The 22,486-nt window shown below is 34.8% G+C and overlaps 1 protein-coding gene across 1 annotated transcript in view; it reads left to right on the forward strand.

Moving 5' to 3' along the window:
* The window catches only part of LOC130447729 (pikachurin), a 38,927-nt gene that overhangs the window by 6,016 nt on the left and 10,425 nt on the right, over positions 1–22,486 (forward strand). The window contains exons 2-6 of the mRNA XM_056784705.1: positions 8,542–8,658; positions 9,252–9,653; positions 14,585–14,786; positions 17,285–17,619; positions 21,203–21,339. Coding sequence (XP_056640683.1) covers positions 8,542–8,658; positions 9,252–9,653; positions 14,585–14,786; positions 17,285–17,619; positions 21,203–21,339 — 1,193 coding nt within the window. The remainder of the gene's footprint in view (positions 1–8,541; positions 8,659–9,251; positions 9,654–14,584; positions 14,787–17,284; positions 17,620–21,202; positions 21,340–22,486) is intronic.

Raw genomic sequence — 22,486 nt, forward strand, 5'->3', positions numbered from 1 at the left:
GATTGAGCTCAAATTTCGAGGATATATTTTTAAAAGATGTTCATATTATGACAAAAATCAGGATGTTGCTTAGTTTTATTGTTTATGAAATACAAGGTCTCAAAGATATTCAATTATTAATGGAAAACAAATTGTCGTTAACAAATTCAATGGGACTGAAATAATTGACATATTGAGCTCAAATTTTGTAGAAATATTTTTAAAGGATGTTTATATTATGAAAAAAATCAGGATGTTGCTTAGGTGCATCGATTATGAAATACAAGGTCTCAAAGTTATTCAACTAATAATGGAAAACAAATTGTCGTTAAAAAATTCAATGGGACTGAAATAATTGACATATTGAGCTCAAATTTCGAGGATATATTTTTAAAAGATGTTTATATTATGACAAAAATCAGGATGTTGCTTAGTTTTATTGTTTATGAAATACAAGGTCTCAAAGTTATTCAACTATTAATGGAAAACAAATTGTCGTTAAAAAATTCAATGGGACTGAAATAATTTACAGATTGATCTCAAATTTTGTAGAAATATTTTTAAAGGATGTTTATATTATGAAAAAAATCAGGATGTTGCTTAAGTTCATCGTTTATGAAATACAAGGTCTCAAAGATATTCAACTATTAATGGAAAACAAATTGTCGTTAAAAAATTCAATGGGACTGAAATAATTAACATATTGAGCTCAAATTTCGAAGATATGTTTTTAAAAGATGTTCATAGTATTAAAAAAATCAGGATGTTGCTTAGGTGCATCGTTTATGAAATACGAGGCCTCAAATCTCACCTGATCTGCATCCCTACCATTATTTCTGTTCCAAAATATTACAAAACGTCTTGGAGAAAAAAATTTTGGGTAAGTGAAACGATGATTGCAGAGACAAATGCTTGCTTCACTTGAAATTATTCACGAGACAGAGTAAAATGGAAAAAGTTAATCCCAAGGGGGTAGAAAATTTCAATGGGACGAAGATGTCGAGTTGAGTTAATTTATATTCAACCAGATGTTATTGTTTCAATAAAAAATATATTATGCACATACAGGTACACAAATGTGAAGGAATTTAACACATACAGAAACTATTACCTCTATCGAGTAAACTTAAAAATAATCTGATCTCATCTCATTTTATATACAATTAAACATCAAATTATTATAGTCTGGCCCTTATGAAAAAATAAAAAGTCGCCCTCTGATCCTTCTGAAGCGCATTTGAAGGAAAGTTTCCGTTTTGTGAGCAGAGGGTAAGTTTAACACCCCCGCCATGGAAGATTAACCCGGATTAGATATTCAACACGAGATGGAACCGATGAGACCGAGTATGTACATTGGTTGTAAAAGAGATTTTCAGATATTGCCGCCATTATTACCTACACATTTGACACGAAAAAAATACAATTTTCACTTTTTAAAAAAGACTTTTCGCATACGGTCACTTTATACGTTGATTTTACGAGTGAATCTTCATAATCTCCAGTAAAACGTAACTCACGAATCAATTTTATTGCTAGGTTGGGTTTTAGTTTAAAAAAATCGACTAGGTTGAATAATTTTAATAAATAGTAGTTATTTCCAAGTTGCAGATCTCTTCCGTTTCCATGGCTTGCTCGTAGAATCTGCATTCGTCGTCCTATGCCATGTCCATCGTCTCTGGGTGGTAATTGACGTGGCAATGACCTGTCAGAAAACCGTCCACCAGTTTAATGTCTTTTCGGATCACGAAGAGAATTTCTTCAGACTTCTTAGGTGAATCTATTGGATAATCTAAGGCCTGAAGTGTATCTGATTCTGTAGCCATTCCTTCAGTTTATAAAGACTCCAACTGATTCTGTAGCCACTTCTTCAATTTATCCAGACTCCAGCTGATTCCGTAACCATTCCTTTGGTTTATCCAGCCTTCATTTGATTCTATAGCCATTCCTTCAGTTTATCCAGTCTCCGACTGATTCTGTAGCCATTCCTTCATTTTATCCAGACTCCAATTGATTCTGTAGCCATTCCTTCAATTTATCTGGACTCCAACTGATTCTGTAGCCATTCCTTCAGTTTATAAAGACTCCAACTGATTCTGTAGCCACTTCTTCAATTTATCCAGACTCCAGCTGATTCCGTAACGATTCCTTTGGTTTATCCAGCCTTCATTTGATTCTATAGCCATTCCTTCAGTTTATCCAGTCTCCGACTGATTCTGTAGCCATTCCTTCATTTTATCCAGACTCCAATTGATTCTGTAGCCATTCCTTCAATTTATCTGGACTCCAACTGATTCTGTAGCCATTCCTTCAGTTTATAAAGACTCCAACTGATTCTGTAGCCACTTCTTCAATTTATCCAGACTCCAGCTGATTCCGTAACGATTCCTTTGGTTTATCCAGCCTTCATTTGATTCTATAGCCATTCCTTCAGTTTATCCAGTCTCCGACTGATTCTGTGGCCATTCCTTCAGTTTATCTGGACTCCAACTGATTCTGTAGCCATTCCTTCAGTTTGTAATTGATCTCGTAGGGTTCTGGTCAAAGATATGGAGTCGTTGCACCTTTTATGGATTGCATTTTGTTCCAGAAATGCCCAGTCCAGCTCCATGCATCTGTGTACCATAAGGATAAGAGCTCCGTAGGACTTCGAGCTTCGTATCTTTGTCCAACATGCATTTGGACCATTGGTATTTCAAAGATAGTGATGTAAATCCACTACAGATTGGATAAAACCATATTGAGTTGGGACTTTCGTTCAATCAGTGCTGATTTCGTGTTCACAGATTTTGCTTGTGTGACAATATTGATAAGATAATACAAGTTTGTGTGAGATGGATGAATAGATAAATTTTGAAATGAACTTAATTCTGATTTCGGATCGAATGGAATTAGAAACTCCGTGATGCAATTTTCAAGTAATATCCGTTATGTTCGTTAATCGGGAAATTGGCATTTACAAAGGTTTCCAGAATTAGATTTATGTCGATCGAATTCAGTTTGGACTTTGAACAAAACCATAGAAATTTTGATATTATAACAAAAGTTCGGATTTGAAATTAAATGGGTTCAATTCTACTCGGAGATTGCGTTTCAGGGAATATCTACAATATGGGATGTTGACTAAATAACTAATTTTCAAAAAAGTGGAAACTTTCGCAATTTCCATTTTGATATGTATGTAGATACTGTAGTATCATTTACACTGTGACCCAAAGAATTCATTACATTCCCCTTTTTTATTGCGATACTGTATTTATAGTTGATTCATCAATTCCATTCCTTTTAAAAATCTACAATGTGGGATGGCTTCAATTCTTCTTCGTTTTTCGAAAGTCTAGCGTCTTCAGGTGTTTATTCAACAGATCTTCTCTGGCAGTTCCGCAGAAAAGTTTTTGCCTGTCTCAGTTCCTGGAGGTTAATCCAATAATTGGTTTTGCTCCTATCCAATTGACAATTCGTTTTCTGAAAAGGCAACTTCTGAAGACAACTGACAGTTTGCTTTTAATCAAGATTGTCTTTGAAGGCAATTGACGGTTAGTTTCTGAACAATACAGTCTCTGAAAGCAATTGACAGTTTGTTTTTGATTAAGTCAGTCTCTCAAGAAAATTTACGATTAGTTTTTAAACAATACAATCTCTGAAGGAAATTGACAGTTTGTTTTTGAATAAGACAGTCTCTGAAGGCAATTGACAATTTACTCTCAGAAAAGGCAGCTTCTAAAAACAACTGACAGTTTGTATTTAACCAAGAGAATCTCAGAAGGCAATTGACAGTTAGTTTTTGAACAATACAGTCTCTGAAGGCAATTGACGGTTAGTTTTTGAACAATACAGTCTCTGAAAGCAATTGACAGTTTGTTTTTGATTAAATCAGTCTCTCAAGAAAATTGACGATTAGTTTTTGAACAATACAGTCTCTGAAGGCAATTGACAATTTACTCCCAGAAAAGGCAGCTTCTGAAAACAACTGACAGTTTGTATTTAACCAAGAGAGTCTGAGAAGACAATTGACGGTTTGTTTATGAATAAGACAGTCTCCGAAGGCAATTGACAATTTACTCTCAGAAAAGGCAGCTTCTAAAAACAACTGACAGTTTGTATTTAACCAAGAGAATCTTAGAAGGCAATTGACAGTTAGTTTTTGAACAATACAGTCTCTGAAGGCAATTGACGGTTAGTTTTTGAACAATACAGTCTCTGAAAGCAATTGAGAGTTTGTTTTTGATTAAATCAGTCTCTCAAGAAAATTGACGATTAGTTTTTGAACAATACAGTCTCTGAAGGCAATTGACAATTTACTCCCAGAAAAGGCAGCTTCTGAAAACAACTGACAGTTTGTATTTAACCAAGAGAGTCTGAGAAGACAATTGACGGTTTGTTTTTGAATAAGACAGTCTCCGAAGGCAATTGACAATTTACTCTCAGAAAAGGCAGCTTCTAAAAACAACTGACAGTTTGTATTTAACCAAGAGAATCTTAGAAGGCAATTGACAGTTAGTTTTTGAACAATACAGTCTCTGAAGGCAATTGACGGTTAGTTTTTGAACAATACAGTCTCTGAAGGCAATTGACAATTTACTCCCAGAAAAGGCAGCTTCTGAAAACAACTGACAGTTTGTATTTAACCAAGAGAGTCTCAGAAGGCAATTGACGGTTTGTTTTTGAATAAGACAGTCTCTGAAGGCAATTGACAATTTACTCTCAGAAAAGGCAGCTTCTAAAAACAACTGACAGTTTGTATTTAACCAAGAGAATCTCAGAAGGCAATTGAGAGTTAGTTTTTGAACAATACAGTCTCTGAAGGCAATTGACGGTTAGTTTTTGAACAATACAGTCTCTGAAAGCAATTGACAGTTTGTTTTTGATTAAATCAGTCTCTCAAGAAAATTGACGATTAGTTTTTGAACAATACAGTCTCTGAAGGCAATTGACAATTTACTCCAAGAAAAGGCAGCTTCTGAAAACAACTGACAGTTTGTATTTAACCAAGACAGTCTCAGAAGACAATTGACGGTTTGTTTTTGAATAGGACAGTCTCCGAAGGCAATTGACGGTTAGTTTTTGAACAATACAGTCTCTGAAGGCTATTGACAGTTTGTTTTTGAATAAGACAGTCTCTGAAGGCAATTGACGGTTTGTTTTCGGACAATACATACATATTGTTCACAGTTTTTTTTTGTATCACACTAATGTAAATAAAATATTTGACTATAAATTAGTTTCTCTTCAATATCAATTACTTCTACTCATACTCATTAATGTTTGACTACTTTTTCTTGTTACTTTTTGATAAAACGACGTTCACCAGAAGGAAGCGGAAGCTTCTTGGGGAGAAGGTCTATGGGGATTGATGTGATTTAAACAAGATGAGACTAGAACTACATAAAATAGCTTTAACGGGGATAGTTTGCCGTTTGGGTTTTCGTATTTCACGAAATCAGAGTCAGTCTCTCTAGACATAAATATCATTATTATAATTAAGTTTTTAAAACATCATCACTTGAATCTGAATGTGATTAATGAAATTCTGAACAATGACCTACTTGGTAAGCATTTTATAGTTTTAACGGTTCTTTGTTTTGTGTTTTGTTATTCAAATTCTAGTCATTAATTAAGCCCGCTTGGCATGTCACTAACACTGCAATGTTGACATCGTTTTGTTTTCGACTATTGAAAGTTGATTAAAAAACTATAAAATTAAACTTATATTGGATACAATGTTTTTAAAATTATTTTAGAATCTTTATAAATGTATTTAGAAGTCGAAATAACAGATTTTCGCTCGAGAAAGAATGCTGCGATCTTCTGAAAGCAACAGTTCTACTTTACAATCGAAAGTCACATCATTTTTCCCAAAAGTTTTCCATCATCTTACCTTTTTCAAAAATAAACCGTCATCTGTAGCTAGAGAGAGGTCCCTGTATAATAAACAAACGACCCTATATAATAAACTTTACTCTATATAATGATCCATCTCGAACCTATGTAAACAATAAACACGACCCTGTATAATGAACAAAAAACCCTAGGTAATAAACAAACACTGTGAATAACGAACAAACACTACCCTGTATACTAATCAAACTCAATTTCATATAATTGATAACCACGAGCATGATTAATAAGGAAACAACACCTTGTATAAAGATCAAACTTTTTAGAGGCTTTAGATTGTTCTTTACAAAAGCAAACTGTCATCTGTCGTCAAAAACAAACTGTCAGTTGTCTATACAGATTGTCTTTTACAAAAAGCTGTCATTTGTCTTTAGATATTTTCTTTTACGAAAAAAAATCTTCTGAAACTGTTAGTTGTGTTCAGAGTCTGTATTGTTCAAAAATAAACTGGCAATTGCCTTCAGAGACTGTATTGCTCAAAAATAAACTGTCAATTGCCTTCAGAGATTGTCTTGCTTAAAAACAAACTGTCCGTAGCCTTTAGAAACTGTATTTTTCAAAAACAAACCGTCGTTTGTTTTCATAAACTGCCTTTTTCAAAAACAAACTGTCAATTATCTATTGAGATTATATTTGAAAAAAGAAGCTGTCATTTGTCTTCTGAGAATGTCTTTTATGAAAAAAAATCGTCTTTTCTCTTCAAAATCTGTCAGTTGTTTTCAGGGTATTCTCCAAAAATAAACTGTCAATTGCCTTCAGAGACTTTCTCGTTTAGATGAAAACTGTCAATTGCCTTCGGAGAATGTCTTGCTAGAAAACAAACTGTCAGTAGCCTTCAGAGACTCATTTATATCCAGAGATTGTCTTTTAAGAAAAAAAAATCTACAGATACTGTCAGTAGCCTTCAGAGACTGTATTGTTTAAAAATAAACTATCCGTAGCCTTTAGAATTTGTATGTTTCAAAAACAACCCGTCGTTTGTTTTCACAAACTGCCTTTTTCAAAAACAATCTGTCAGTTGTCTATTGAGATTATATTTGAAAAAAGAAGTTGTCATTTGTCTTCTGAGAATGTCTTTTACGAAAAAAAATTGTATTTTTTCTTCAAAATCTGTCAGTTGTTTTCAGAGTATTCTCCAAAAACAAACTGACAATTGCCTTTAGAGACTGTATTGTTCAAAAATAAACTGTCAATTGCCTCCAGAGACTTTCTCGTTTAGAAGAAAACTGTCAATTGCCTTCGGATACTGTCTTCTAGAAAACAAACCGTCAGTAGCCTTCAGAGACTGTTTTGTTAAAAAATAAACTGACAATTGCCTGCAGAGACTGTATTGTTCAAAAATAAACTGTCAATTGCCTTCAGAGACTTTGTCGTTTAGAAGAAAACTGTCAATTGCCTTCGGAGACTGTCTTGCTAGAAAATAAACTGTCAGTAGCCTTCAGAGACTGTATTGTTCAAAAATAAACAGTCAATTGCCTTCAGAGATTGTCTTGTTTAAAAACAAACTGTCAGTAGCCTTCAGAGACTTTCTTCAGAAACTATCAGTAATCTTCAGAGACTGTTTTGATTGAAAACAAACTGTCAGTTGTCTTCAGAGAATCTCTTGCTTAGAAAGAAACTGTCAGTTGTCTTTAGAGAGCTGTCAATTGTCAGAGACTTTCTGATTTTGAAACTGTCATTTATCTTTCACAAAAACAAAATGTCAAGTATCTTTGAAGACTGACTTTTACAAAAACAAACTGTTCGTCACTGCGGTCAGCCTGTACATACATTTTCGAATATTTTTACAACAAAAACCCGATGCATGAATCGCAATTTAGCGGACGCAAATCACGCAAAAAAGTTGGTGTACATGTAAATTCGGGTAAACGTGATTTGAATTCTACTTCAATTTCGTTGAACATCCAATTTGGCAAATGTCCGAACCGGGGCTCTTAATATCACCAAGAGATAATTACATTAACCTCTCCATCAAATTAACTACGTTATGACATCGTTCGTACGATATATATTGTCGAAAACTCTCTCAAAATTTACTTTATGCAAACCGTTTCAAATTTCTCACCTACCTTATAAAAAGTAGACAGATTTATTTTGATTCTAATTCAATTTCGTTCTAATATTGAAGAAGACTTAAATGACACATTATCTGAAATAAATAACTTCAAATAAAAGAGAGGACATTACCTTTACAATTGGGCGATCTAAGAAAATGGTTGATCTACGTCAAAATGGTGGTCGTGTGTACTTGTGTAAGATTTTCTTGAGTTTTTTTGATAACTAGAGTTGTTTTGTATTGTTTTATGTTGTTAATAAGACTCTTTCGATACTTTTTAGATCTGTTCCAGTTGAACTAATACAGCTGAAATTGAAACTGTTGCCTTAAAGTTTAAAAACAACAAAAAATCTATGTTTTTCGGAAAGAAATTTCGTACTTCTTCAAGAAGCAACTCTTTAAGAATCCATTTCTCAATAAAACTGATAATGATAAGGCCTAAAAACCAATAAATAACTTCACGAACCACACCGAAACTTTTGTTTACACCACGACGGTAATTTTTTAAATGGGCATCAGCTGATTTTGACAACTCTATCCATCTCTCTGTATTCTATTCTGATTGGATTACCACGACATCTCGTTAAACAATGAAAAACCTTCTGTTTCAGGACGATGCGACGAAAACAGTCCCTGCCAGCAACTTTGTTATGAATTACACGATGGAATGTATGAATGCGACTGTAGAGAAGGATTTATATTAAGAGAAGATGGTTATAGCTGTTATGGTAAGTTTAAAACTTTCACAGCGATTTATTTGCATTGATTTTATGAAAATATTCCACTATAAACTCAAAGTAGCTCTATTCTTACTTGGAGGAGCTGAAAAGTAAGCAATAAATGGTATCTGCTCATGTTCTAATCTCTGGTCAACTCTAGGTCACATAAAAATCTTCTTTATTGAAACCCAGACGAAATTAGACCTTAGAAGCTGCTACGGAGTATTTAGCTGCCTTGGAGGGCCAAAACCTGAACCGTATTACCAGTCTTCTGCAAAAAAAGAAGCTTTCACTTCATTCTAGAATTGGTGGTGGTGATCTGTTGTTTCCTACAGATTTAGCTGGATTTGGGGCTTCTGAAGTGAACAGGTGACAAGATGCATCCTTGTGGAACACCAACGTTGATCTGAAACCTTTATGGGGATGGTTTCTTCTTCGAGGAAACTAATAATCTGACTAATCCTCAAGCTCTTGTCTTAGGTTTTCAGTTTGAAGCATTTGTTGTTAAGAGACACTTCTTACAGGGTTTAACGAATTATTTTCTACCTTTTTATAGTTCCTCAAGTAAGAATAAACATCTATGATAATTAAATTGTTTCTAGAAATAAATTCAACCGCTTTACCACCTTCCATAGAAGATCTAAGATATAGCAATGCCATAAAAGACATCCTGTATCAAAAGGACGCAGTAATAGATGTAGTTGAATTTTCACCAAAGAATATGACAGACACTAGTGAAATTTCTAAATCGCCATCTGAAAAAATCAATTTCACGACACAAGGGCCTTGTTTAGAACAGAAAATGACATCGGAAAGTTCAACGGCGTCCAAATCGACGAAACCTGTAACGCCACCCCCAGCGGATAACGTATCGGTGACGACATCGACGGTTAAAGCTTGTTCTTTAGATTGCGGTCCTGGAGGAGGATGCAGTTTAGAAAATTTAGATGATTCACCGATGTGTCTTTGTCCTCTTGGACGTGGTGGTGATAGATGCGATGTTGGTAAGTCACTTCTACATGAGAAAATTCACAATCACTATTTAAACGATTTTTATTGATTATTTGTCTCTAGAGACTGTTTTTTCCACGAACGAACTGTCAGTTGTCTCTAGAGACTGTTTTTACCAACAATAAACTGTCAGTTGTCTTTAAGATTGTCTTATACGAGAAAAAATCGTCATTTGTTTTAAGAGGCTGTCTTTTCCAAAAACAAATTGTCATTTATCTCTAGAGACTGTTTTTTCCAAGAACGAACTGTCAGTTGTCTGTAGAGACTGTTTTTACCAACAACAAACTGTCAGTTGTCTTTAAGATTGTCTTATACGAGAAAAAATCGTCATTTGTTTCCAGAGACTGTCTTTTCCAAAAACAAACCGTCAGTTGTATTCATAAACTGTGAAAATAAACTGTGAGTTATCTTCTGAGGCTGTCTTGCTCAAAAACAAACTGTCACTTGTCTCTAGAGACTGTTTTTTTTTCAAAAACGAACTATCAGTTGTCTCTAGAGACTGTTTTTACCAACAACAAACTGTCAATTATCTTTAAGATTGTCTTATACGAGAAAAAATCGTCATTTGTTTTCAGAGACTGTTTTTTCCAAAAACAAATTGTCATTTATCTCTAGAGACTGTTTTTTTTTTCAAAAACGAACTATCAGTTCTCTAGAGACTGTTTTTACCAACAACAAACTGTCAGTTATGTTTAAGATTGTCTTATATGAGAAAAAATCGTCATTTGTTTTTCAGACACTGTCTTTTCCAAAAACAAACAGTCAGTTCTATTCATAAACTGTGGAAAGAAACTGTTAGTTATCCTCAGAGGTTGTCTTGCTCAAAAGCAAACTGTCATTTGTCTCTAGAGAATGTGTTTTCCAAAAACACAGTTGTCTTCAGGCTTAAGATTACAAGAAAATATTGATCACAGTTTTATTTTTCGCGTTTCATTTTCTACTTCTCGAAGTTCTAATGAAACGCAGTTGGGAAATTACCTTGGTTCAAGTTCAAAAACGAACCGTCATTTGTCTTCAAGAAGTGTGAAAAGTCAACTGTCAGTTGTCTTCAGATTCTATCTGTCATTCGTCTTTAAAGATTGTGTCTAGAGACTGTTTTTTCCAAATACAAAGTGTCAGTTGTCTTCAGATTCTATCTGTCCCATAATAATTCAAATTGACAAATTTTGGCTCTATTTTGAATCAGTTTATATAGTATCATAAATCAAAAGTAGTCCTACAACATATTTTCATTCCAAAATCCCTGATGACGAGATTTGAGATGTTTGTCTGCAGCTCTATTAATGGAGCCATATCTGTTTGGTTTTCCACTACCATAAGGCTCAATTCATGCAAGTTTGAATTTTTATTATCATCATCTATCAGCCATCTTCCATCCACTGCTGGATATAGGCCTCCTCTAGTTTAAACCATCTGTCTCTTGAGCTGTATGTATCCAATTTCCTACAATTTTCTTTACATCGTCACTCCATCTTGTTGGCGGCCTGCCTCTACTTCTCTTATCCATTCTTGGCCTCTACTCCAATATTCTTTTCGTCCATCTATTATCCGTCATTCGGGTTACATGGCCTGCCCATTTCCATTTCTTTTGGGTTATAATTTCAATAATGTCCTTAACGTTTGTTCTTCTTCTTATGTTCTCATTTGTAATTCTATCCCTTCTCGTTATTCCCAACATTGCCCTTTCCATTGTCCGTTGCGCCACTCTAATCTTTCCTGCAGTTTGTCTCGTGAGGGTAAGCGTCTCTGCCCCATAGGACATCACAGGTATAACACACTGCTAATATACTTTTCTCTTTAGGCTTATTGGTAAGTCTGATTTCAAGGTACTACTCAACTTGCCAAAAGCTATCCATCCTAACTGTATTCGACGCTTTATCTCACACGTTTGGTTATCTCTTCCCATCCTCACTTCATGGCCTAGATATTTATAGTCATATACTTGCGCTATCTCACCTCCATCGATAATTATGTTATCATTTGTTACCAGATTTGTCATAAATTTGGTTTTGTCTAGATTTATTTCTAGGCCAACATTCATTGTGGTTCTTTTCAAATCCGTGGCCATCTGCCGAGCATCTTGCATATTGTCGGTGATTATGACGATATCGTCTGCGAAACGCAGGTGGTTTAGATACTCACCGTCGATATTTATACCTTTCCCTTCCCAGTTTAATTTTTTGAATGAGTATTCCAACACACATGTGAAGAGCTTAGAAGAGATAGTGTCTCCTTGTCTAATCCCGCGTCCTACATCTATCTTATTTGTTGGTTCGTGGAGATTTACATTTAGAGTTGCGTTTTCATATATGTGTTTAATGAGCTTTGCGTATCTGTAGTCTATCCTACATTGTTGCAGGGCTGATAAAATTGCTGGAAGTTCAACTGTGTCAAACGCCTTTCTAAAATCGACAAATATCATTACGAGGGGCCTATTATATTCTATGGTTTTTTCTATCAGTATCTTAATCGTTTGCAAATGGTCGTTTGTTCCATACCCTATTCTGAAACCCGCCTTTTCTCTGGGCTGATAAAAGTCTAACTTTCGTTCCAAGCGTTTCGTTACGATCTTAGTGAACCATTTATAAAGGTGAGAAAGCAAAGCTTATAGGTCTATAGTTTTCAAGGTTCGTTATGTCCCCTTTTTTGTGGATGAGAATTATCGTCGCATTTCTCCACTTTTCCGGGATTTCCCCCTTTTGTAGACATAGATTGAAGAGGGAGATTATTTCTTTTAAAAGTTTCTCACCCCCAACTTTGACTATCACAATTTGGTCTTCTCCTGCCGCTTTCTTGTTTTTCATTTCCGTTAGGGCATTTTTTGACTCTTCAATTGTTATTTCGGGTACAAGTTCTGAACCTTGGTTTACGACTTTCATTTTATTTTCTGTGATATTTAATTCTTCTCTTCTGCTCCTATATAGTTCTTTGTAGAATTCTTCTACAATTTTTACCGATTCTCTCCTATTGTTTGTTTCTTTTTTTTGTTATCCTTGAGTTTGACGATTTCCTTTTTCCCATCAGCTAGTCTCCTTCTAAGCACCTTCATACTTTTATTTTCTTCGATTACTTGTCTGGTTTTTTCTGTGTTATATTTCCTTAAATCTTTCCGTATTTCTTTTGAAATAGTCTTATTTAGTGTTCTTATTTCGCTTGTATCTTGTATCTGAATTTTTATATCGCTGGGAAAAGTATATGTAGCTAAAAAGATGAAAATATCTCACATTAATTAATTACTTGACCGTAATTTCAGTCCCAGACGATGAATACATAAGAATTCGAAAGCTGGAAAATATATTAGAGTTAGTACACTTGACACCGTTGCAGTCTCGCGTCAAAATATTGAATAATGATTCGATTTTGACTCAACTTTCAACCTGACTAATCAATAATATTAAAGGAACTGTCAATACTTGTCAATATTCTCTTAGTAATCCATAGATTATGAGTCTAATTAATTTTTTAATAAAAGCGAAAATCGGGTTTAATTCGGAATCTAATAAAAAGCTTTATACCCGACCAAGACATTCATATGCTTAAAATTATAAATCAATACTCGTTTCTTTCGACCGAGAAAAAATGAAAAATCGAACCCAATATTTATAAAAGGATTAAATAAGCATTTTTCTCACGTTTCTCGTATATTGGAAACCTCAAGTTGAGGAAAGTTAATGGCCCAATAATACGCTCAATATAAAAAGAATGTAAAAGGCGGACCGGTTATTGCCTGTCTTAATAAATAACCTAAACAACTTAATGCCAAGAAAACAATATAAAGGGCGATTTTGAAAAAGGTGACATCGTCCACTAGAATAGGTACAAAACAGTAGTTTCCATCAGCTCAATAGTTGTCAAAATGACGTCAGGATAACAAAAAGCGAGTGACATATGATATTAATTCCCCCTACATTCCATAACATAAGAAAATATTTTGTAATAATGATGTAGAGGTTGTCCCCTTGCATAAAATGATGACGTGGAATATATATTTGAAAATTTCGTACGTACAGCTTGAAGAAGTAAAATATTAGAAAATTTAACTTAATTCCCCTCGACATCTTCCCGGAAGCTTTTTGATGCCGGCCTCGAAGAATTCCTCGGGATCCTTTCAGTGGTAGAAACATATGGAAGGGTAATAAATCCGTGTTATAGGGTGGATGTTCTAGTATCCACGGAAATGCTTGTCACTTTTTTCTGATTAATCGAAATGTAACGAAAATCTACACATAGTATTTTGAATGATGGTACTATGGATTTGACGATGGCATTTTGTTGTTTTAATTGTTAATATTGTCGTTAGAAACTTGACGTTTTAAGAGAACGATTAAGTAGAATTTTATAAGCGTCATGTAAACAAAGGCAGCGCCATCTGTATGTCAGTTTCTCATTTAAATATACAGTGTTCTTAGATCTCATCTTTGAAATAAGTAAATGATAAGATTTTGTTGTTTTAATTGTTAATATTGTCGTTAGAAATTTGACGTTTTAAGAGAACGATTAAGTAGAATTTTATAAGTGTTATGTAGACGAAGGCAACGCCATCTCTGTGTCAATTTCTCATTTAAATAAACAGTGTTGTTAGATCTAATCTTTGAAATAAGTAAATGATATTTTGTTGTTTTAATTGTTAATATTGTCGTTAGAAACTTGACGATTTTAGAGAACGATTCAGTAGAATCTGTGCAACAAATTATCCATAACTAGAACATTAAAAAAACATGGCATCCTTTATTTATTGTTGTACGTGTTAAAAATGTTCTTGTTGCTTATTTATTGCGAAACATTGTGAAGATAAAAACAATTACCGACGAAGTTCTTGTAGAAATATGAACAAATATGAAATTGTCGTTTCGAGAAGTTAAACGTGATAAATTGACTAAAACTTGTAACTTCTAACTGATCTTTTTCTCTTTTTCTTTCATAGACAAGGAGATTCAATCGCCTCGTTTTACCGGTTCCAGTTGGTTAGCGTTTCCCGCTTTACGAGGGGCGTACAAACACGTCCAACTCAGCTTGGAATTAAGACCAGAAGCATATGATGGAATTTTTTTCCTAACCGGTGAAAGGGACGATATGGAGGGGGATTTTATGGCTCTGTTGCTTCATCAGGGATTCGTTGAGTTTCGGTAAGAGATTTAGTGTCTATAAAAACTTCCCTAACTTTGATTTAAGTAACTCAATCAAAGAAGTATATCGTGATTCATCACTTTTTAACCATTTGATCTAAATTTTGTTCTTAAATGTTATTTTCATAAAAATTATGTTGATTCTGGGGAAACTTTAAAAGATTTGTTCACTAAATCTAAGAAAAGTCTGTCAAAAGCTATCATCAGCTCAATAAACTTAGTATAGAAGTAGGATTATTGTTCAGCAGAAAATAAATACACAAATTCAAACTTCCAGTAACTAATTCCGTTTTTTTGTCATGCAAAATCATGATAATAACCCCAGACGTTTACAAGAAACGTTAATTTGCTTTATAACCACACGCAAACAGCTTATCTTTAGAAAGTTTTTCCTATACTAACGATAAAATTAATCCTCCGAGGAAATCGTATAAAACATTTTCTCGAATGTTCTTTCAATCAATTTTCCGGGCAGTCGATACAAATAGAAAGTGATCCGAGTCGTTGACCTTAACGAAAATGTATTTTTTCAATCAAGTTATTTTATTTTCGAAGGAAAATAACAAAAACAAAAAGATTGTCGAAAAAAAGTCCTTTACACACGAATTACATACAATATTTCTTTTACTAGCGGAAGTTTTATCAAAATACAGACTTTTAAAGGTAATTTCCGTTATAAAATATAAATTTTGAGCATTTCAATCAAGATTAGAACAAATTAACAAAAACACTGACGAATAAAAAGTATTATAACTACATAAATAGAAAAATAAAAAATGCGACTTGAACCTGGGACCTCCTGTATGTGAGCCTCGAACCACTACACCACGGAGACCTTAATAATACTTTTTTCACGCACTATTTTTCGTGGTTTTTGACGTTAATAAGATAGTCAGCGCTGTAAAAAAATAATTTTGAGAGACCGTCGCAGTATTTTCACCACATACATGACTTGGATACATCACTATATTCCAGAGAGTAAACTCACGTCTATGGAATGGTTGAAGATGGACGAAGGAGCGCCAGCTAAAGCGAAGTTTACACTGCCAGCTGGTAAGGCAAGAACGAACTTTCAAAAAAACACGTTGAAACCTTTCTATAGATCAAAACAACGCCGAACCGCATACAGTTCGGATTACGATCAAAACGTTGAACGAATCGGTTGAAACACTCTCCTTATAGTCCCGATTTGTAGCCATGCGACTTTTTTTATTTTATTCATTTAAAGAGGCACTTGGTGAACTGCGAATCGAATCAATGATGAGGAATCCTTCGTGCACGTATGGTTAAGTGACTAACCGAGATATTTTTACAAAAAAAGCAACCGAAAGCTATCGAAGAGGTAGCAAAACTAGAAAAACTGTATGAAATGCCATATGTCAGAGCATATTTGAACAACCTTGGTAAATTCAATTCAATTCTGAACCTTTGTATCAAATTTTCTTTCGCTTTTCTGCTATTTCGTTAGTTTTCAAATCGTATATATCCTCAATGACTCCTTTCGGCCGTTTTTTTGATATTTATCTTCCCCCAACAACATTCTCACAATTCTCTAAAGTAGAAAAGACCTAAAATCAAAATGATTCGTCGAAAAAAACATTTAAAAAAGTCTAAAAACTGAAAAGTTAAGTACAAACAGCTTTTATTTGGTGGAGGCGCACCCATCTTTCATAAATTTTTATTAGTTTCTCGTTTCATTAATTCTTATGAAAATATTTTGCTCCAATAGCAAAATAAATGATTCTTAAGACATCTGATTGAAAACAACCAATCAGTGAAAGCGTTTATGGACTTTTCCAAAGAAAGTTAGATCGAAATCAAACGGCGGAAGAAGTGGCATTAATTTTAATGGTTACGACTGTTAACTTTAGAAGAAAATATGGTACAGATTTTGAAGGAACCATGTGGAACCTAACAAGAAAAAAAAACCAATCAAAAGTGAAGTTCGAGCTGCTCGCGTTTCCATAATACGAAAACTACAATCTGATCCTTTTAAAACGAATAATTATTAATCTAATGATTATCATATTATCAATTACTGCTGATAACGAATCGGCAACACTAAAAACTCTCCTACAGTAAACTTTTGAGAGTTAATACGTTTTAAAAACCACCCTAGTAATATTTCATTTCGATCTCCCCCGATTCGTTAGTAGATTCCGAAATGCAATACAATTTTCTTCGACCCTCAATTCTCCACTGACTTACAGAGTGTGGATAGCGTGGAGGTTCTGCGTGACACCTGCCAGGTATCTCTCGATCGATATCACCGCCTCCCATGCAATGTTTTACGCTAATACACCTCCTTATTATTAGTTTTATAACAGGAGCAAATTTGATCGTTGTTTGCTTGTCCTTAGTGATTTTAATTTAATATACGAGGGGTCGTATGAGAAATCCTTTTTATGTCTACTACTCTACCTACTCACTCCCGAATTTTTTCTTATATCAAGCCCCGGAACACTCTGTATATCAAACTATAACATATTTTGTTACAGATTCGATTGCGGTTCGGGTGTAGGTGTCGTACGTTCCGAAGAAACGATCCTTTTAAATCAATGGAATCACATTACCTTATACAGACATCGCTGGGACGCTTGGCTTCAATTGAACTTAGGTAAACACGTGCAAGGACGAAGCAAAGGACTTTTTTCCAGGATAACATTCAGAGAACCGCTCTTTATCGGCGGCCCAGGTAATATGACGGGATTGTCCGAAAAATTGCCGGTGTCTATTGGCATGAAAGGTTGTATAAGACATTTGGAATTGAACGATCACGCTTACAAATTCGCGTCGGAGCCTCAAGGAGAAGCCACTAAAGGATACGGAATCGGTAAGTTATTCTATATCCTAAATTTTCTTCCTACGCTTCGATATATCAAAGGTCGAAACCCAAAAAATGAGTTTATATATTTGATCGATTCCAAGGTTAGGTTAAGCAGATATAAAACTTTAAGACTGTATATCAAAAAGGATAACATCGGCCTTTTCCTCAGGATTAACGCGAATATTAAGGAAGAGCTACATACGAAATGATGTTTTACTTCATTCCTACCGTCAAAACTGTCTTAAGATACAGCACACACATGATTTGGGCTTTCAAATCATGCAGTTCCTTGTCGATGTTAAAGAAGTATACCACGACATCGCTGATGATGATGAACCAGTGGGTTTAGGATTAGTCGTCTTTTATCCATCCACCAAAAGGCATACAAAACTTAGTATCTGGTATATCTGCAAAGATACCAAGGTTATCCACCATCAACTAAGAACTGAAAGAGGTTATATCTCTCAGGTGTCAAAATAAAGTACAAATGAATCTTCCCTGGTGATTATTACCCAAATGTGGTGGTTGAATGAGCTCTATCTGAATCCAGTAGCGTTTTCAGGTACGGATGCTACTCGAAACTTCTAAAAAAGTCTAGCGGAATCATCTACTGAAAGTTCTTGAACAGTTTTCCTTCCTTGCTGTAATTCCGTCAGGATTCCTAATTCCTGATGTTTTAGGAGAGTCCCTTTCATTAAATTTTGCAAGAACTCAAAATAGGGAGGGCGTTTGATGAAGATTTCTCATTGGTTACTGCTTCGATGAGATCTTCTCTATCGTGAAGTCTCTAGAAGTGTGAAGATATTTTTAATGGCTTTTCTTGATGAAATGATTATTTACATATCGATCTTTTGGTACAGATATTTGTCATTACGAGGATGGTCCTAGAAGTACCTGGCCCAACAAAGAAAACACCAAAATTTTGGGAAAAAAATTCTCTCTTTAGCTCAAACTGTGCATTGTTGGAAAATCTTTGACCACCGAGCTATTTTTGCAAGTCTGGGAATAGTAAATGATCCAAGAGGGTTGAATTTGGCGAAAAGGGTGAATTAAGTGGCAATGCAAACTTCGAATCATTAATTTTGGCCATTGCAATAACTGTCTAAGCCAAATACGGCCGTTTTTGCTACATGTTTTTGCTCAAACTTCGCGTAATACTCGGCATTGATAGTTTCTCTTTTTTCAAGTTAGTCAATGGAAATTATCCCATAAAACCAACGCCATGACCTTACCTGCAAATGGAACAATCTTTGACTTCTTTGAAACCAGGTCCTCCCTCTTCAGTCCATTTTTTTATTGTTGTTTTGCCTCGGGTCTCAAGGCATGGACCCACGTTCCATGAAATTGCTTTAATCTGTAAAACACTCGATGGAAACATCTTCAAGACACTGTTTTTGTTCCAATGTGAAGAAAAGCTGCCACCATCTTGTCGTACAGCTTTCTCATGATCAAATTTTCAGTTAATATTCGATGTAAAATGTTTACTAAGTCTGCTAGCTCGCGCATTTCTAGTCGATGAGCATCCAGTGGATTTTTGGAGTCGTCATCTCATTCGGTCGACCACTGCGATGCTGGTCCTTGCAGGTCGTACAGCCCAAGGACCATTCTCGGAAAATAGCGCGGGAAAAACAAATTTCAACGCATTATAAATAAAACTTTTGTCTTTGTCGAGCTTCCGTGAAACAATTGAACTATTTATTATATTTTGATTGATTTTCCTGGACAATAAACTAAAGAAATATCAAATAATTGATACGAAAAGTTCTTCTTCTTTTTTATAAATCACCATTTCAAAGCAAAAACGAGTTCAATATTGGTGGATTCAGATAAAGACCTTATTCGACAGCTGTATTAAATCGATTGTCGATTACTTCAATTAATTTTATGTTGGTAAAAATAAACCCGAGACCCGAATGTGTTCTTCGTGACGATAACAACCATAATTAAATGGTATTATCAATGCCCATCACCCAAAAGTAAACGTGTCTGCTGTAATGAAAATCGTCCTTCTTGTAGCATGTAATCATCCAAATAACAACACGCAACGTCGTTTTTTTATGAAAAATGCTTTCAAATATGATTATTCGACAATTATTCCACGCTTTTTGTGAGGTTAGTATACATATGGTACCACAAAATAAGTTTTCTAAAGAAGAGTTGAATTCAGAATTTCAGATACATTACATCGAGCTCTATAGATGGAAAACGAAGTTTAAACGTACCATGCACGCTCTACGAATTCTTCACCTAGAAATAATCCATTATTCCTCGAAAACTCTCGCGAATCCGTCCTTTTTCGAAGGTCACGTGACGTGCAAAAGGTATCTGAAAATGCTTGAAGATTTACGTGGGCAAATGGAAGGAGCTTCGTCTGACATGCCTCTCCGTCAAGAAACGTTGCCGTAAATGCATTGAACACATTTACTTTGATCCTTTTGTAGTCACTGAGATCCAGATCTGGACTATACGGTAGCTATTCGTTCAATTTAACCATCGTTGTCATCGACTTGTGCATCAATGCATTGTCTTGGTGAAAAGGATTGTTTCTTCGACATTTTTCCTTAATTTTCGCATTCAAACTATCCAATAACTTCATGTAGTCTTCGATAATGATCATCTCTTTCTTTTGGAGATAATCGATGCGCAATATTCTATGCGCATTCCAAAATACTGAAACCACAACCTTCCCAGCTGATTGCGACTTTGGACGCTTCGGACGTAGTTCACCAGCTGCAGATGATCGTTTCGACTCCAGAGTGAAGTGATGGATCCATTTTTCATCCATTATCACATATCGACGATTTGTGTGCCTTCCCAAGGACCGTGGTTAGTACCCTTCCCGATTTTCAAACTGCAATTAAAGAAGAATTTAGAACTCTTCGCTGATAGCTTGACATGCCTCTCCATTGAGAAAAGTTGCCGTAAATGCATTGACGCATTCACCTTAACCCTTTTTTGGTCACTGAGATCCAGATCTGGACTATACGGTAGCTATTCGTTCAATTTAATCAACGTTATCATCGACTTGTGAATCAATGCGTCGTCTTGGTGAAACTGGTTGTTTCATCGACATTTTTCCATGATTTTCTCATTCAAACTATCCAACAACTCTATGTAGTCTTGGTTATTGATCGTCTCTTCCTTTTGGAGATAGAGGATGCGCAATATTCCATGCGCAATCCAAATTATTGAAGCCATAAACTTCCCAATTGACTGTTGGGTCTTTGGACGCTTCGAACGTAGTTCACCAGCTGCAGATGATGGTTTTGATTCCCGATATTCCACATATCGACGATTTGAGTGCCTTCTCAAAGACCCCGTTTAGCACAATAACCCTTTTTGGTGAAATGATACACGAAAGCAACATTTTCCGACAAGCAACCCTTTAAGGTTTTCCAAAATTTATAAACGTGACATGTATAAACTTAAAACCCTAAAAGCACGTAAAATGCTTCTAGGACGTCTCTAAGCACATCTGAACTCGATAAAGGATATTCTCGAAGGATATTTTGACATTTATCTTCTAAAAATTCAGTTGATTTAAATCGAGTTCATATTTAGATTTCATGGTATGTTTTTTTTGTTTCAGTGGAGTGTACGGCGGATCGTTGCAGCCACGTACCATGCCAACATGGAGGAAAATGCCTTACCAATGATAATTCCGCAATATGTCTTTGCCCTTTGGGGTTTTCCGGGGATTTGTGTGAAATACGAGTTGATTTGCAGGTAAATTTTCATTACCATATTAATCTAATTAAAAACAAAAACTTAATTGTTGATATACCTTACACAATCTACAGCTTCCTTCGTAGTTTGTTTTTTGTATAATCCTTTTTCGAAATCGCACACCAGACCAGAACATAATTTTAAAACAATGAGACTGTTCACAATATGAATATTTCAATTACGAACTAATTAAATTAGTTCTAGAGCTGTTTCTAGTTTTAAAGGTGTATGTGAAAGTTAAAAAGGCACACGAATTATTTGATAAAGTGTCTGCAAAAACAAGTTGATAGTTTAGGATCGTTATTTTGTCCCAAGGGGATCGGATACTTTTGAAGATGACGCTACATCTTTTAAACCAGGATCAATTTGAATCGCGCCAGTAATGATTTACCACTTAAAAGTTGCAATTTTCTGACCAAATCAATTAGGAAGATGGTTGACTTGTTGACAGTATTTTTATGTCTTTATTTAGTCCGATGAAGATGCTGCTGAAATTTCATACTCTTCAGACACAAATGAAATAAACAACGATGAAAATAAAATGTATATGTCGTGGTTTTTGTCTAAGCTGTCTATAAACAAAGCTTGTATTGAAATTTCCTTCCGTGCAGCTGAGTTATTACATAATATAGTTGATGAATCAGATACTTTTGGAGATGGCGCTAGATTTTTAAACCAGGATCATCAATTTGAATCACACCAAGTCCAGTAAAAATTTACCACTTATAAATTGCAATTTTCTGACCAAGGTATCTTAATTTGACAGGTCCAAATGAATTATAAAGATGGTTGACTGTTGACAGATTTTAAGTCTTTATTTAGTCCGATGAAGATGCTGCCGAAATTTCATACGCTTCAGATACAAATGAAATAAACAACGATGAAAATAAAATGTATACGTCGCGGTTTTTGTCCAAGCTCTAAACGAAGCTTGTATCGAACTTTCCTTCCGTGCAGCTGAGTCTTTACATAATATAGTTGATGAATCGGATATTTTTTGAGATGGCGCTAGATTTTTACACCAGGATCATCAATTTGAATCACACCAAGTCCAACAATGATTTACGATTATCAGATGGTTTACCTAAATCTCTTGTAAATAAAAAACTCATTTCTTTTTATAAATATAGTTTGTTTAAACACTCTT

The sequence above is a fragment of the Diorhabda sublineata genome, chromosome 8 (genome assembly GCF_026230105.1).
Source record: "Diorhabda sublineata isolate icDioSubl1.1 chromosome 8, icDioSubl1.1, whole genome shotgun sequence".
NCBI classification, from domain to species: domain Eukaryota; kingdom Metazoa; phylum Arthropoda; class Insecta; order Coleoptera; family Chrysomelidae; genus Diorhabda; species Diorhabda sublineata.